The sequence below is a fragment of the Mustela nigripes genome, chromosome 11, assembly GCF_022355385.1.
Source record: "Mustela nigripes isolate SB6536 chromosome 11, MUSNIG.SB6536, whole genome shotgun sequence".
Classification (NCBI taxonomy): Eukaryota; Metazoa; Chordata; class Mammalia; order Carnivora; family Mustelidae; genus Mustela; species Mustela nigripes.
Window position 1 is genome coordinate 19,530,308 of NC_081567.1, and position 17,945 is coordinate 19,548,252.

Genomic DNA, 17,945 nt, shown 5'->3' on the forward strand with positions numbered 1-17,945 from the left:
TTTCACCCAACCAGGTTCTAAGTTCCAGAAGCAGATAGACATCATATGTTCTCATTATATACACTGACAAGGGTTACTCCTGCCCTGACTATGGTCTATGCTGATCCTGTACATGTCCCCACCAGTCTCCCACAGATGGTCATGTGCCCACTGCAGCAAAGACCCATAGGAAGCACGTACCTTCGGCTACACAAGGCAGCAACTCAACACAGAAACACATCAAGTACGCACGAAGAGACACAATTACCTACAAGCCCAGACTGTCAAGGCAAACTGACCCACAGAGTTTTACAAGGGTGAACATACTCCATTGTCTGAAACAGTGCTTTTCAAACAAAAGATTGTGACCCACCCATATCATAAAATCAATGTAATAGTCTGCGAATCCCGGGCTTATAAAATGCAGACGACAAGAGTTAAACAGAAAGTATCAGTATGCATTAAGAGTTAAAGGTTGTTTTGTGAAGCTGTCATTGAAATATGTATTCGGGGTATAAGTGCCATGAAAAATCTCTTCTCCAACCAAACAAAACAAAAGAGACTCTTCAACACACAAAGCGACCCAGAGATTGCTAGAGGGAAAGTGGGGGGAGCGAAACTGGTGATGGTGAATAAGAGTACATATTTCTGCTTATATAAATAACTCACAAAGATGAAAAGTATGTTAGGAATATCGTCAGTAATACTGGAATAACACTGTACTGTGACAGACGGTGACTATTTGTAATCGTAGTGAGCGCTGAGTAAGGTATAGATGTGTCAAATCACTATGCTGCACACCTGAAACTGACATAATGTTATACAGATTAACTATACTTCAATAATTAAAAGAGAGAAAATTGGGTTCTCACCGTTCATGGTATGAAGAGCACTGTCCTCAAAGGCATCATCTAGTACCCTCTAGTGGTAAGAGCCATATCTGCAGTTGAGAAAGACCCATAGACCAGTGAGAATAGTTCTCAAACATGGATGTCAGGTTGGAAGGGGCCTTCCCAATGACCTGGTCAACGCTGACATCCAGGGCAAGAACCCTACAAACAACACCAAGCCACCGCCTGAGCACGCCCTACAAAGAAAGCACTTGCTCCACCAATGAGCAGCTCTACCTGCTGAAAAGCTGACCAAGCTGCTTTCCTCTAGGAGCTCCTCCCTGGACTTCCTACTGCCCTCTCCTGGATGACACGGAGCAGCTTCTGTATCTGACCTCAGCCAGCCCTATTGATCCAGACAAGCAATACTTGTTGAGTGTCTGCAAAGTACCAGGCATTGGGAATACAGCAGGAACACTGGAAAGAGATAGAGACAAAGAGAAGTAAGAGCTTATGCCAGATGAAGGACAACAGCATGGGGGATGAAGGACCTGCATCAGACAAGGTCAGAGGGCAGGCCTCTCTGAAAAGGGTCCCACAGAATTGGAGAAAGCTGTGCAGAAGGCACTCTGGACGGGACGAGTAGCAGACAGAAATGCTCTGGGCAGGAAGTGCCTTGGATGTTCCAGTAGCAGCAGTTAGACAGGGAGGCTGAAGAACAGCAGAGAAACAGGAGAAGCCGCAGAGACATCTCATGTCTCTGTGTGTGTGTGTGTGTGTGTGTGTGTGTGTGTGTGTGTTTTAATTTGTTTACAATTTTTTCTACACTACCCATATGCTACATTTCATTCTAAGACACCATCAGTTGTAAGACTGAAAAAAGAAACACACCAGTTTGTTAATGTTTTTTTTTTTTATTGCTTAGAATCTTAGTTTTCTGCTTATGAAAAAGCTGTTTAGACTTATTTGAAAAGAATGAAAGGCTTCAGATGATTGATAAGAGTTGGTTAAATCCTCCCTTTCAGTTGGTTTAAGTCTTTTTCCCTTTCGACATGATTGGTAAGAGTTGGTTAAGCCTTCCCTTTCCACACAACATTGACCTTCATGCTGCCAAGGGCAATAGCAAGGCTGCCTTTCTCAAGAGATGGCTATCATCGCCTCTGAGATTTTTTCCCATGCTCTGGAGCCACGAGACGTAGGCTGTGTTACTGAGTCTTTCTTGATCTCATCAGAAGGTATGGATGGATGGTTCTTGAATAGCAATCAGGATTTGTGCTCCTTCTTCAAGTGGCCCACAAATGGTATGTGGACTGAACCAGCCAGGGGCTGCAGGTGCAGTTGTCCAGCCACACCACAAGGGAAGACTGACCACATCCACATGGAAAGGTAATGGCAACTCTAACACGATGTGCCAGTGACTGCAGGACACAAAAAGAATGAATTAGGGGCACCTGGGTGGCATAGACTGTTGGCCCACCAACTCTTGGTTGTGGCTCAGGTTGTGACCTCAGAGTCTTAACACTGAGTCCCACGTCTGGCTCCACACTGGGCACGGAGCCTGCTAAATGACTTCTTCCCTTCCCTCCCTACAGGTTCTCTCTCTCTCTCTCAAAAAGTTTTAATAAATAAATAAATAAATCCAAAAGAACCCCAAATCTCAGATTTATAAAGACCTTTCTCAGTCTTCACTGAATCAACTACTGCTTTTAAAATGTTCATGTCGTTCACAAACCACGTGCTCCATTTAACATTCCTTTAAGTCAACTCACTCTCTGCGTAGTATTTTCTTCTAACACACCCTGTAATAAATACCTTCTAAAACATAAAACATCTATCTGGGTGCCACCTAAAGTCATCTCACATTCCTCCCGTGGGAAGCACTGATCCGTTCCAGCCACCTGTCCATTCAAGCAGTGCTGCCTGACGTTCCCCTATTGGCAGGACTGTCCTGCCCTCCGCCGGTGTTTCTTCATCTGAGGGAAGAAGAAGGGGCCCTCATTGCTGTCTCAGACAGTGAGGGTCGAGGCGGGGGCTCCTTCATTTCACTTCTACTCAGCACTCATGAGTGCTGGCTGCAACGCAGGCATTATTCCACATGCTGGACAAATAGGAACACGTACCACCCTCAGAAGCCCCCTATGTGGAAGGCACCGCTTTAGAGACAGAGGTCAAGGTCGTTTCCTCAAGCTGTGCAACCTTGGATGAAACTTAATTCTATTGCCTTTCAAACCAATTTACCCACTTGGACTGTGATCCCTCCCCCAACACTTCAGTTGCTGAAATGATGTCTGTGTGTATGCATGTGTGTACATGTGTATTTATAAGCAATGTATGTACATAAACATGTACTTACAGTATTTATACCTGCAACTACAAATATAAATCCAATAGTCTTAGCATCAGTTTTCAAGTTTGGAATTTTACTGCAAGCTGCATACTGGCCTTTAAGATACTGCTTTACCTCTCATTTTTATTTTTATCTTTGTTCTTTTGCATGGACTAGTCTCAGTTTTTGGTTTCTATTTTCCATTGGTTTTATTCTTGGTTATAAATGGGAGGCAGGAAGCAAAGTCTTAAGGGCAGTAGACTTTGCACCTGCACAGACTTTAAGTCTGTTTCCCTTCTTATGAGCTCTGTTGCTTTCCTCAGCAGATCCGCAAGGCCTTAAGTGTTTAATCATATAAGGAAAACAAAACAAAACAAAACAAACCCCATGAAAAACAGGGGCGCCTGTGTGGCTCAGGCATTTAAGTGTGACTCTTGATTCGGCTCAGGTCATGATCTCAGGGTTGTGAGACAGAGCCCCGCATTCAGGGACCACACTCAGAGCAGAGTCTGCTTCCTCCTCTCCTTCTGCCCTCCCCTCCCCTCGCACTCACTCTCTTAAATAAATAAATAAATAAAATATTTTAAAAACCAAAAAACAACGGTGGGCCTCAATTAACTAAGACCCATAAGCTATCATCTCCTCTCAAAGAAAGCTACTGGTACTGTCTTCCAGCTTCACCTAATAGACAACTACTTCACAAAGATTAATAGGATCTAAGATCGACTTTCTCTGTGCGAGGAGACCCTGAATAGTCTGGGCAAGACTTCAACTGAAAAGGAATCAACATTTACGACAGAGTGAATAAGAAGGAGAAGCCAATCAGAGACTTCCCGTGGTACAGTGTCGCATATCTGACTTAAACAAACAATTAAAAAAAAAGTTAGCATAGATAGAATAATGGGATGCCACGGATATGAATAATGCCAACATACTTCAGAAAAAATTAAACATATAAGAACATGTATTCTGAATATATTCTCCCAGTCTGTCTTGCTTGTTAATTTTCTTAGTGTATCTATTTTTCTGTTGTAATTAGTGTTTCTGGTGTTCTGTATATGAAAGATTTACCTACCTCAAGGTTGTCAAGATATTCTCCCATGTTTTCATACAAATGTCTTCTGGTTCTAGCTTTTTTTTCTTTTTTAAATATTTATTTGAGAGGGGGAGAGAGCGCACACAGGGGGAGCGGTACAGGGAAAGAATCTCAAGCAGACACCCTGCTGAACATGGAGCCCAACACAGGGCATGACACTGGCCTTGATCTCATGACCCTGATATCACGACCTGAGTCCAAAATCAAGAGTTGGACTCTTAAGAGTCTGGGTCACCCAGCTGCCCTGGTTTTAGTTTTTATAATTAGGTTTATAATCTATCCCAAATTAAGGTGTGTGCTCAGAATCAGGGAGGGGTCAAGGTCCATATTGTTTCTGCCTGAATATCGTGCAGAATTATTCATTAAAAAGACTTCCCTTTCCCCCACTTAACTGACTTAACACTCTGAGCAAAAATCAATTGACAATACTTGTTGTGCTTGCTCTATTTTTGGACTCTATTCTGTTTCACTGATCCAACTTTATGTCAAAGACTTTGATTACTGTGACTTTACTATCAGTCTTAAAATTCAGCAAGAATAAGCAGTGTAACTTCTTCAACTATGTTCTTTTTTGGAGAATTTTTTGGCTATTCCATACCCTTTGCCTTTCCATACACATTTCAGAATCAACTTCTTCATTTCTTCTAAGAAAAAAAAAGGGCCAAGATTTTGACTGGGATTGCATTGTTTGCAAGAATCAAGCTGTGAAAAACAGAAATCTCGACAACATCAAATCCTCTGATGCATGAACAAAGCTTATCTCCCAATTATTTTGGTCTTCGTGAATTCCTCTCAACAATGTTTTATACTTTTCTGTATAAAGGTGTTTCTTGTCCTCCATGAGATTCATTCCTTATTTTTTGTTTTTTGTTTTGTATCCAGGCTCCACACCCAGCATGGAGCCCAAAAAAGGGCTTGAACTTATGACCTTGAGTTCCACACCTGAGATGAAATCAAAACTCAGGTATGCTTCCACAACTGAGCCATCCAGTCACGCCAACCAGTTTGTCTTAGATGCTACTGTAAAATATTTAAAATTTTCATTTTCCTATCCATATAGATTTACAATGCATCTACCTGACAAAGAATTCCTATCCAGAATATATAACAAACTCCAGTAAGTCAAAACCAAAAACATTAACAACAAAAATGGCCAAAAGACATGAACAGTTCACAAGAGATGTGGGAATGCCCAATAAACACATGAAAAGGCACCTAAGATCATTCATGACCACACTATTTCATCCTCACAGACAACACAGAATGTTAACAAAGATGCTGAGCAACTGGAGTGTTACTACATTGCTGGTGGGAAGTGTAAACTGATCAACCACTTTGGAAACTAGGCTAGTACTTCAATATGTCCCCACCCTGTGACTAAGCAATCCCACTAACAATTCCTTTTTCTTTTTTAAAAGATTTTTATTTATTTATTTATTTATTTGACAGAGAGAGAGAGAGAGAGAGATCACAATTAGGCAGAGAGGCAGGCGGGGGGTGGGGAGCAGACTCCCTGCTGAGGACAGAGCCCCATGTGGGGCTCAATTCCAGGACCCTGAGATCATGACCTGAGCTGAAGGCAGAGGCTTAACCTAACACTGAGCCACCCAGGCGCCCCACCCCACTAACAATTTCAAGAGAAATTTAAGACTTCCGTAAGAATGTTTATTGTAGCCTATTCACAATGACCAAAAACTTGGATACAACGAAATGTCTAATCATCAGATGAACAGATGAACAAATCGTGGTATACGCACACTACATACAAAGGAGGAAACTATACTGACGAAGACTCCTTCCTTGACCAAATTCTAGCCAGACTGCTCTGAGCCCTCTTCTCAAACCTGGCTTATCATATACAAACTCAAACATTAAACATAGTTTCTAACAGCTCCAGGTCCCACCCTGCAACACCAATCCCCCTTAGTGCCTGCCTGAGGAAGCTCAAGGCATCTACTCTTTGTTCAATCAACACTGAAAAGTCAGGCCCTTGTCTCCCAGTGAGAAAATACAAGTGGTTTCATATGGACCAATACCTATTCTACTTTTTGTGATGTGTTACTTCTCTGACATTATTTGTCCCTGGCCTTACTTCTTAATTCTCTCCTTAAAATGCCTTCTTACAAATCGAGGTGGAGTTTCGTTCATGCGGGACTCTTTTCCTGATTGCTACAGTTATTACTGATTAAAATCTGTCCTCTCCACTTTAACCAGGATCAGGCTTTCTTTATCTTTGGTAAGTGCACACAACATGGATAAATCTCAAAGAACCCGCTGAGTGAAAGAAGACAAAGGAATTACATATGGCAAGATTCCATTCACACGTTGTTCAAGACCGGGCAAATTTAACCTACCACAGATCCTGAAATCAGAAAATGACCAGCAGCAGTAAGGAGACTAAATACAAAGAGATACGAAGGTAACTTCTGGAGCTTCAGATCCACTTTATGTCTTGTCTTTGGGGCTGGGACACAGATACACAGTTGCCCCTTCAACAACATGGTGGTTAGGGGTACCCATTCCCGTGCAGTCAAAAATCTGCATGTAAATTCCATCTCCCCCAAAATTTCACTACTACTTGCCTACTGTTGAGCAGAAGCACTACTGGTAATAGAAACAGTTGATTAAAGGTATTTTGTACGGTATGCGTATTACACATTGTATTCCCTCACTAAAGTATGCTAAAGAAAATACTCAGAAAATCATGAAGAAAATACATTTGCATTACTGTACTATATATACCAGAAAATCTGAGCTGAGATCAATACTCACACACATATACGTGGATTCAAATCCATGTTGTTCAAGAGCCAACTGTGTACATTTCTTAAAGCTCATCAAACTGAACACGGAAGACTGAGCATTTCCTTTTATGCATTATCTCCTCTCCCCTGCTCTCACCTCCAGTCTCTTTCTTCCTTCCCCTCCCCTTCTGTCTCTTAGAATACCTGGGGAAATTTTTCTTTTCTTTTTTTTTTTTTTTTTTCTCTTAAGAAGGCTATGTGTCCACATGGAAAGTAACATGGGATTTGAACTCCCCCTGAGATTCTGACCTAAGCTGAGATCAAGATTCACATGCTCAACCTGACTATGTCACCCAGGCACCCCTACATAGGGAAATTCTAAAGGAGAAAAAAAAAAAGATGAGAGATGTGGCTGACCCTCAAAGTTCCCCTTTCAATATCCACCTACCTGTACTTCCTGAGTAAGGGCACCTCAACTTGTATGAGGTACCCATCTGTCCTGTGAGAAAGTCTCCCCTCCCACATGTTCCTGCAGCTAGGGGTGAGGCCACATGCCTAGTTCTGGCCAATGACATGTATGTTGAAGTTTACATGATAGGGTTTCCTGAAAAGCTATTGCTCTTACAGAATTAGACAAGTGCCTTTTGTCAATGTCCCTTTCTTTTCTTCCTTCCTACAGTACAGTGGCTCAAATGAACTGAGAAAACAGTTCCCTGGCACAAACCTATTCTTAGTCTGAGAAGCAAGCTATGGGACCTCTCAATGAATTCACAACTAAGTTATACCGCAAGTCAAAAGGTTTAGCTATCAAAATGAAAAAACCAAGTCCAACTGGAAGTGAAGAAAAATATACACATGGCTGTGCTAAAATATATGTAAGAATTTGGTATCTAAGTGATGTTTCAAAGCCATGGAGGTTATAGACCATCACTAGATGGTGTACAGACAAAAACAGCTACTTTATATCATGCAAAATAATAAGGATAAAAGGGTCCAAGAAATAGAAGCCAAAACCATAAAAGTGCCAAAAGAAAATGTAGTAATGGTTGAAAAAGGTCTTTTAAAGCATCATCTAAAAGCCACAAACCATGAAGTTAAACTTTCAGATTTGGCAATATAAACATTCAGAATGAAAGGTAACATGATAGTGATCCGAAGGGGCATGTACACCCGAATGTTTATAGCAGCAATGTCCACAATAGCCAAACTATGGAAAGAACACAGATGTCCATCAACAGATGAATGGATAAGGAAGATGTGGTATATATATATATAATGGAATACTATGCAGCCATCAAAAGAAATGAAATCTTGCCATTTGCGACGACATGGATGGAACTAGAGGGTATTATGCTTAGCGAAATAAGTCAATCGGAGAAAGACATCATATGATCTCCCTGATATGAGGAAGTCGAGAAGTAACATGTGGGGTTTGGGGAGTAGGAAAAGAATAAATGAAACAAGATGGGATCGGGAGGGAGACAACCCATAAGAGATGCTTAATGTCACAAAACAAACTGAGGGTTGCCGGGGGAAGGGGATAGGGAGAGGGTGGTTGGGTTATGGACATTGGGGAGGGTATGTGCTACGGTGAGTGCTGTGAAGTGTGTAAACCGGACAATTCACAGACCTGTACCCCTGGGGCTAATAGTACATTATATGTTAATTAAAAAGAAATGTATCATGAAATGTTTGGTGCAAGCGAAACTCAAAGACAAGAAACAGTTTGGAACAAAATATTGTACCAAGTACAGAGGCAAAGGACCACCATCCTACATATACAAAGTTCTTACAAATCAATAAAAGGGGCACCTGGGTGGCTCAGCCTTTGGCTCAGGTCATGATCCCAGGGTCCTGGGATTCAGCCTTACTTTGGGCTCCTGCTCTGGGGAAGCCTGCTTCTCTCTCTCCCTCTGCCTGTCACTCTGCCTACTTGTCCTCTCTCTCTTTCTCTCTCTCTCAGCACTCCCCTTGCTTGTGTCCATGTGCTCTCTCTCTCTGTCAAATAAATAAATAAAATCTTCAGGAAAAAACAAACAAACAAACAAACAAACAAACAAAAAGTCAATAATAAAGATATAAATAACAAAAAAGACAACCCAGTGAGAAAACGCTAAGGACAGAGCGTTCATATAAAACCTGTCAGTGACAGTGACCAACTGAAAATACTCAGTCTTCCTACTGATTATAAAATATAAACTTAAGGGGCACCTAGGTGGCTCAACAGGGTGAGAATCTGAGTTTGGCTCAGGTCATGGTCTCAGGGTTGTGGGATCTGGCCCTACACAGGCTCTGTACTCAGCAGGGACAGATTCTCTTTCTTCCTCTCCTTCTGCCCCTTCCCCATTCTCTCTCTCTCTCAAAATAATGAAATCTTTTTCTACCTGTCAGCTGACAATTTAAGAGACTAAGGTGATTCTGGGAGAACATCTCCTTTACCATGGGTGAGAACAGAAACTGATGTAACCTCTTGAGGACGATTTTGTAGAAGCTTCCTCCCTGAAATCCATCTCACTGGGAAATTCAAACACACATGCAAAAATGTTCATCACCACCCGAACAGCCACCCAAATGATGAACAGAAATATCATCACATAAGTACAAACACACTGTGGAATACCACTCAGCCAATTAAAAAAAAAAAAAAAAAAGGGGAAGCAAGAACTTATATGCCCACTTTATTTAAATTAGGTTACTGGGTGGGGGAAATGTATTCACTTTTGTCATTGAGAAAGTTAATCCTGAAGGGGCACCTTGCTGGCTAGTTGGAAGAGCAGGTGATTTCTCAAGTGGGGGTTTGGGGACAGAGATTCTTTAAAAATAAAATCTTTTAAAAAATTAACTGTAAGAGGAAAGCAATTAGTATTCTAGATGTGAAACCATTGTTTTTCATGATTTTTTTCCAAAATTTAATTAATTACCTTTTGGAAAAAATGGGGGGAAGGTGGCAAAAATCCAGAAAAGCCAAGATTTATTCCATTTTCTTGATGAGCAAGTTTGGCAGCTAATTTACGCTCACCAGAATATCCTCATTCTATAGTGACATGTCTTCTCTGGGGAGGGAAAGCAGCAGCCCCCACTTTCAGAATGTGTCAGGTCAAAATCTCAACCCTGCTCTCTGGGGTGAGCTGTGTAGATGTCAACACTGTGCTGGGAAGGAAGGCCTTGGCCTCTGGAAAATGCTGCCTCTGCCAAGACGTGATCCTGTGACCTACTTGCACATCAACAGTGACATTTTTCAATGTGGCTGACAGCAGATTAACTGCTGGAATTTTCACAACAGAATTTCAGTCTTACAGCCCCTGGTCAGCATTTGAAAACACACAGACCGCTAAAGACTAGTGAAACAGAACATGGCAATTTGGAGACCTCATCAGGAAACAGAATCTTCAGCATCTACATTCAGTTCCTCGTCACTCTGCTGGCTGAGAAGTACTTACTGGGGTCTACAGGGCATGAGGCACTGAGACACACCTGGTCCCTCCGGGCACCATTATTCCCACAGGGTAGATAATCATTAAACAAGATGTCTGCGTTGCAGTGGGACTGACTGCCACATGCACAGAGAAGAGATAGTGGGCTGAACCATGTCTGCGGGTATCAGGGGCCTCCGGAGGGAGCCATATCTGACATGAACCAGAAGAGCCAGAGGCTGGGCACCTTCTTGACTCATGGGCCTCACCCACATCCAATCTGTCAGCACATCCCATCAGCTCCTCCTCAACATGTAGCCAGACTCGGGTCGATTAGCAGCACTTCCACCCCTACCACCCTGATCCAATCCGACAGCATCTCTTCTTTTGGAATATTCCAGCAGCCTCCTAAGTGACCTTCCTGCTTCCACCCCCACTGTTCTCAACAGAGAAGCTGAAGTGATCCCAATAAAACCCAAGTCAGGTCACTTCATTCTTCGCTTCAAAGTCCCCCCATCAGTGGCCCCCCCCCCCCAGGTCCCTAACATCTCCTTCTCCCTCGCTCTGGCCTTGTCATTCCCAGAACAAGTCAGCCCAGCTCTCTCCACGGAGGCCTTCCTACTGCCCCCTCCCTCTGCTAGGGACACTGTGCCCACAGACATGCACAGGGCTCACTCCCTCACCTCCTGCAAGACTCTCCCCACCTTTTCCTCAGGGAGCCTTCCCTGGCCATCCCAGCTCAGATGACAGCCCCTTCCAACCATCCTACAGCATCCAGCACCCCTGAAACACCAGATTCATTGCTTCTCTGTTTCCTGGCTGCTTCTCTCCCCAGAAGAAAGACTCGCTAACTGCTCCACCCCAGTCTGTTTGGGTCCCATCCAGAACTGCAGGAGAACCATGCCTCTGGCCAACTGAGCAGGCATTCAACAATGTGGAGTCACTGTATTCATCTGAGGGGAGATGAGAGCTCATGAGGGTTGGGGAGAACCTAGGAGGAAGCAAGACTGAAGACGGAGGACGGAGCAGCCGTGCAGACAAAGAAGGAACGTTTGCGTCCCCCTCCAATGGCAACAAGAAGCCATGACCCTAGGCAGGGTAAGAATGCATGGGGCTTCCACAAATCTCTGGAATCCGGAGGAGATGTCCTTGGGGGAGGTAGGAGCACCAGGAAGCTCACCGATCACACTAGCACCATGGCTCAGACCACAAATGGCCATTAATCAGGCTGAGAGGGCAGAAGGAGAGGTGGAGAAAAGGAGGTAGATCCCGGAAATATTTAGCAGATAAAATCACAGGTCTGCGTGAACGATCACAGAAGAGGGAAAGGACGTAAAAGCAGAGTGCCAAGGTAACTCTTCCCTTTTGCACGTGGGAGAAGAAGGACACAGCGGTTCCATTCACAGAGCTCGGAGGGGGTGGTGGTGAAAGGGATCTCGAGAATAATTTTGGAAAGACTGGATTTGGGATAACTCTGAGACATCCAAATGCAGATCACCAGTCTGCAGCAGGAGACCCAGGGTACCGTGGGAGGATCACGAAAAGCAAAGAGAGTCACACCACACAGTGCAGATTCCACCTTGGAGCCAATGGGGAATCAAAAGCTTTCCAGTAACACAGTAACAAAAGAAGATGTGGGATTCCAAAAAGATTACCCTCGCCAGAGCAGGAGCATGTGGTTGGGAGAGGGAGCTGGACGAGAAGCAGGTAGGACGAGGAGGACATGTTACAACAGAGCAGGCAGGAGAAGGGACCTGAGCAAGGGGTGTGGCCACAGGGAAGGAAAAGGGAACAGACTTGCCCTTTGTCACCAGTGTGGCTCCCACACGGCTCCTGGGGGATGGTTGAAAACCCAGAGCATGTCACCTCCCCAACTTGGAACCCCTCAGTCCTCCCGCATTTCACTCTCTGGAACACTCTCTTGCTACCCGCTCCCTGACAAAACGTCAAGTGCCGCTGACACAGCCCTGGACTTCAGTGTCCAGGCTAGTTTCCCCTGTCTGGCAAACACCTGTTTGTCTTTTGAAGACTTCCCTCCTCCACTGGGCAAGAAGGAAGAGCAGTGCTGACATTGAGGAGGTGGGCTGGCACCATGAGCAAGGCTGCACAGCTGGCAGGAGTCGGCCCGGCACGTACAGAGAGGCCACGTGCTTCTACTGTTTGACACAAAGGACCTTGCAGAACAGCAACACGAGGTGACCTGGCTGTGGTGAAGAAGGGAGAAAAATAGGCCCACTTCCTCTCTTGTCCAAACACACAAAACCAGGTTGTTGTGCCCACCACAAAACACCAATCATCCTCTTTCCCGGCTCATACTAGTGAGCGCCTTCCATCTGAATGACACTGTTCATCATGCTACTCACACCTCCTTCTAGAAAAGACTGATAGAGCTAGCTAATCCCAGAACTATCTCGCCTCCTGTCAGCCTTCAGTCCAGAGCACAGCCCTGCTTCCTTGAACACTCCCAAAAACATCCGCCCAAAGCCCAAATCCAGTACGTTTCTTTCAAACACCCATTTCTCACTGATCAGCGCCACAGTTCCCAATATGTGGGCTCTCTCCCACAATGAGTAACGAACCCACTGTGCTTAAGGACAGGTGTGCTCCCAGTGACCTCTGGGGAGGATGCTGACCACTGTCACAAGAGGAAAGGACAGTTCCCTTTCTTGGAGGGATGCTCACGGAGTTCCAATCTGAAGGTTCCCATCTTCTCTGTGAAGCACTACCCATCCCAATGCCTATGCTACACAGAGAATGAAAGACGAGGGCGGCGTCAATCACAGGGTTGAGGAGGGTGGGAAAAGTCTGCTGGAAGGATTCCGGAGAGTGGGAAAGGGAGCTGCCCGGAGAACCACAGAATGAGGGAGCTCCATGAGGGCACAGGTAAGGCTGGTTCGCAAGAACTCAGTCATTCCGAGCTTCCCTGCTGTGTGATTCCCACCATCAGGATTCGAGGTGAACATGGATGCTTTGGTTTACCCAGGGTTTGGGGTTTACTCGGACGAAAGACAAGGGTGGTAGAAGCATTGCCAGGACAACCGCTGAATCATGGGCTGGGAACGTCAAGCTCAGCTGAGAGATGAGCGCCTTGAGGGAGAATAAAGGACAGAAAAATTCAAGGAGGTCCTCGGGAAGAGCACGCAGATAGCAGAGCAGAAATGATAGAAGGAACACGCTGGAAAGAAGAGATCAGGGCTGAAAGGAGCAGCACTGCTCACGTGCAAGGTGGTGCAGCACCAGGGTGGAAATCCAGGGCACCACGCTGGGAGTGGTGGCAGAAGTGATCACGCCAAAGTAGGCATTTGAGAAAATGATTTTGAGAAAATGAGTGCCCTGTGTGGAAGCTGGGTCCTCCATGAGCACACGGAGGCCACCGAGGCCTGTATCAGGAGTGGAAGACTGTGGGCCCAGCACCCAAGTCTTCCATGAATTAGTTTAATAACTGCAGGTGGTCGGGAGAAAACAGTAATGATGAGGAGGCCAGAGTGCTCTCCCTGGGGACCACAGATCTCAAAGAAATGGCATGGGAACCAAGAAGGAGGAGGACACCAATCTTGAACCCCCCAGACCTGAACAATGCAGGGTATGAGAATACAGAGAACACCCTATGGGTCATCAAGAATGGATGCCCACCCCCCCCCCCCGAGGGATCGTAGCACAGAGTAGGATGAAATGGCTACGGAGAGGTTGAGGAAACAGAGGTGGCTGGTGATTATGGACTTCTAATTTCCCAGGACACGGGGAGGGGTTGGGAGTGGAGGTCACAGGAAAAAAAAAAAAAAAAAAAAAAAGAGGGAATAGCCTTAGGGGAAGAGCAGGATGGGGAAGATAAGGAGAGGAGAGATGAGGAAAATGTAATGGAATTATTAGAATAGAATACTATATAAGCCCAATATGTCCAAGGAGAAGTGTTCTAACTGTAGAATGGTAGGAATGAGAGCACTAGTTCATCATGAAGGTGACATGGTGCCGACACTAACTACCCGTCTTGTGCACCTGCTGTGTGCCAGGCACTGCGGGGAGCCCCTCACATTTCATCTTCCCAGCAGCCATCTCAAGACAGTTCACTGTTGGTCCCAGGAGGGCTCTGTACTGAAGGAGGAAACACACCAAACCTGCAGCACCTTAGGTCTCCTGGGAGGCTAACTGGGTTTCTTAACATTATTTTAGGGATTTTTCACCATAATCTATTGAGGCAGGAACCAGTGTGATCCACAGCGAGGACAGAGTCGGTAACTTCATCCCAATGATATTCAGATGGAGGGAAGTGAAGGGGCGCACAGATGGCCCAGTTGCTTGAGCATCTGACTGTTCATTTTGGCTCAGGTCATGATTTGAGGGTCACAAGATCAAGCCCCATGTTGGGCTCCACACTCAGTGTGGATTTTCCCTGAGAGTCTTTCCCCCTCCCTCTAACCATCCCCTGTCACATGCATGACGTCAATCTCTTAAAAAAAGAATTCAATCAGAAAAAAAATGGAGGGAAATCAAAAGTAGTCATAATAACTTGTGGAAGGCTTCACTTGTGCTAGATCCTGTGCGACTGCCATGGATCTATTTCTCATTTAGTCCTTACAGCCCAAAGGCTAGTTACCATTCTTATCCCCACTCCAAAGAGAGGACTGGGGCAGAAAGGGATCTGTCCATGATTCATGCAAGGAATCCCTGTGTTATCAATAACATGACTCTGACAAGGTTTAAGCATTTAACGCACCACAGTGAAGATGCAGATCACAAAATCATGGAACTTGAAGGACAGAGGCCTGCAAAATGGTTTCAAACGTTAACTTGTGGATTTTCCCAATCTTCTTGCATGTGGTTCCAATGAAGGAAAGCCCAGTGCCAAAAAAGCTGTCATGAAACGCATCCACATGGCAAACATACCTGGTCTTTACAGCCCGGGACCTATCCCAGAAGATTCTGACTCAGTGAGTCTAGAGGAGGATCTAAGAATCCTCCTCTTTTTTCTTTAAAAAGCCCCAGAGGCTCTGCTGATGTGCCCTTTGGCCTGGGTACGAGTACCTTAGAGTCTCTGCGATTCCAAACCCAAACTTCCCCTACAATGTGTGGCTGTCTGCAGACACAGGGGGGCATTGGAAACTGAGGTAGAGAGGAACAGAGAAATTATAAAAACTTTCCCACAGAGAGTCCCGAATAGGCAAGCTCTACTTAACACTACTTCTCTCTCCTTTTGCTGTATCTGAGTTACTCCACAGTTGATTTACGTTCTTTAAAGTAAGCAAGTTTGCACAAAGTGTTACCAACAATTAAATAAATCAATATCAACAACTTCTCAAGAAACATACTTGTAATATGCTACTGAAAACTATTTTTTTTCTCTCTGATCATTTCAGTGGCACATCAGATTCCCTTAGCAAATAACAGTCATTACAAATAACAGATTCCCTTAGCAAATCAACAAAATTGTTGATTTCAACAATTTTGATGTGTGGAATCAAATTACATCTGATTCAACAGTGCCACACATGTCGTCAACAGCACCTATGAACTGGAGAAGAAATGAAGTTGGGTAGAAGCCAGTTCAGTTCAAAAATACACCACAGACAACCTAAAGTCTTCAGTACTTATGTATGTATTTATTTATTGAATCAAACACCAGTAACATCTACTACACGACAGACATGGCTCTAAGTCTTTTATTAATGTTAAATATCATTTCATCTTTACAATCAGCTATGAAGTGGGCTTATTATCATCCCCATTTCATAGATCAGGAAACTGAGATGAAGAGTGCTTTAGTCACACAGCTCCTAAGTGGCAGCGCGACGATCAGCTTGGCTCTGGACTCCACGTTTTAAATCACTATCCTTAGTCTCCAGGCACCTACAAAACCTGCAAGTCTGAACACCAAACCTTGGTTTTCCCAACCCTACAATCCCCACCTGGCCCCAATTCCAAGAACATTCCCTCAGTTCCTTTAACAGTGCACACTCCTTCCTGCCCTCACCGAAACCAGCACCCCAGCCCACCCCCGCGCCTCTGTGTTTTGCTCTTAGCCCTCTGTTCTCCAGTTAAACATCATTCCCTAAATGACAAACTCTAATGCACGGCTGTCCTTCTCAGCACTCGAAACAAAAAGCTTAACGACGGATTTCACGGGTGATTATTTGCTTCCTGTGTCGTCCAAAGAGGGGGTGAGAACCTCAGACACCTCAGTCCTAATTACCATGTGTTCCCAATCACTGAACACCCACCACCCACCCAAAAGGAAGGGCCCGCCACAAAGTACGCTCTCACCAATTTCTGCTGGAGGAACTACACTCCGGCCTCGCGCTTGCCTATATGGGACCCATCTGTGCTCACCACGCTGCCCCCGCTACACCCCTCAGAATGGAGACCCCGGGGGACTTTCACCCAAGAGCTCTGGAAAGGACTGGCTCTGGGCACCAATATTACCCGGTCCTGGGCCCGCACTCCCTCCGACCGCCCCCCACCCCCGCCCCGGGCCCTGACTGGCCTGATGTCAGGTGTACGATGGGGATCCTGTCAACCCCCAGTGGAATGTCATCTACTCAAGAGGGAGAACCCGAACTTCTTCCCCGTCAACACGACACATACGCCTTTCACGCCGGTTTTCCACCGAGACCTTAGCCCCAAGAAGGCCGACACCCCGTCTGCCTGGTTCGCGCCGCACCCCCAGTCCCGCTCTCCCCAGGCCCGGCCCACAGCACAGGTGAGATAATTAATTAGCCGCTCCAGAAATGAAGCCCCCCGCGCCGGGCTCTTCACAGGTTGGAAACCAGGGGCGCACGAGGGGACGGCTACCTTTTGGCGAAGGAGCGTGTTCCTGAGACACAGGCCCGCCTCCCACCGAGGCCCCAACCCCGCGGGGACACCGGCCCCTGAGCCCGCGCCCCGCGGGGACACCGGCCGCTGAGCCCGCGCCCCGCAGGTACCTCTTGCACATAGAAGCATCTTCACAAGTGCCGCGCACTCCCTCGTCGTCTGTGCCTGTCGAGGCGGAAGAACATGAGGGGAAAGCGGGCGACCTCAAGCTAGTGGCCATGGGCGTGGAGGTTCCGCGATGCCGTGCCCACCGGGGACATGGAAGCGGAGGTCCCCAGACGCCGAGGGAGCCAGGCAAACGCCGAAAAGACGGGAGAAATGGGCTGGGTTCCACCGCTCTCAGCTGGCGCGGCTCAATGACGTCACTCACGTCAGATTCCAGAAACCTTCTTGCTCATTGGCGCGTCGATCCAGAAGCTTATTGGCCCGGGGTTTTTTTTTTTTTTTTTTTTTTTAAACCTCCTCGGCCTGGCTTCCGTGTCACTGGATAATCCTTGCCTTCCCACCCACACAACACGGAAGCCCCCTCAGGCGGAAGGGGAAATTGTCCAATCAGCGACCGGGAAGACGCGCCAATGAGCGGCAAGGTTGTTAGCGTAGCTGACGGGAGCGGCGCCGCTGCGTCCGCGGAGCCAGCGCTTCTCACCTGCGCCTCAGAAGCTGGCGGTTCCGCTCGGTGTGGGTGGACCCCGCTTCCGTCTCTCCGCGGGGCACAGCATCAGCACCCCGGAACCCGCGCGTGCAAGGACA

The 17,945-nt window shown here is 46.0% G+C and overlaps 1 protein-coding gene across 4 annotated transcripts in view; it reads right to left on the reverse strand.

Annotated features, from left to right (window-relative positions):
• LCMT1 (leucine carboxyl methyltransferase 1) overlaps positions 1-17,673 on the reverse strand; it is a 56,323-nt gene extending 38,650 nt beyond the window's left edge. The window contains exon 1 of one of the 4 annotated variants that reach the window (XM_059415089.1): positions 17,306-17,654. In XM_059415089.1, coding sequence (XP_059271072.1) covers positions 17,306-17,415 — 110 coding nt within the window. In that variant the 5' untranslated portion in view covers positions 17,416-17,654. Of the gene's footprint in view, positions 1-17,305 lie in introns of all 4 variants that reach the window. The other 3 variants (XM_059415090.1, XM_059415091.1, XM_059415092.1) reach the window with 3 other exon arrangements.
• Between the last annotated feature and the right edge of the window lie 272 nt (positions 17,674-17,945).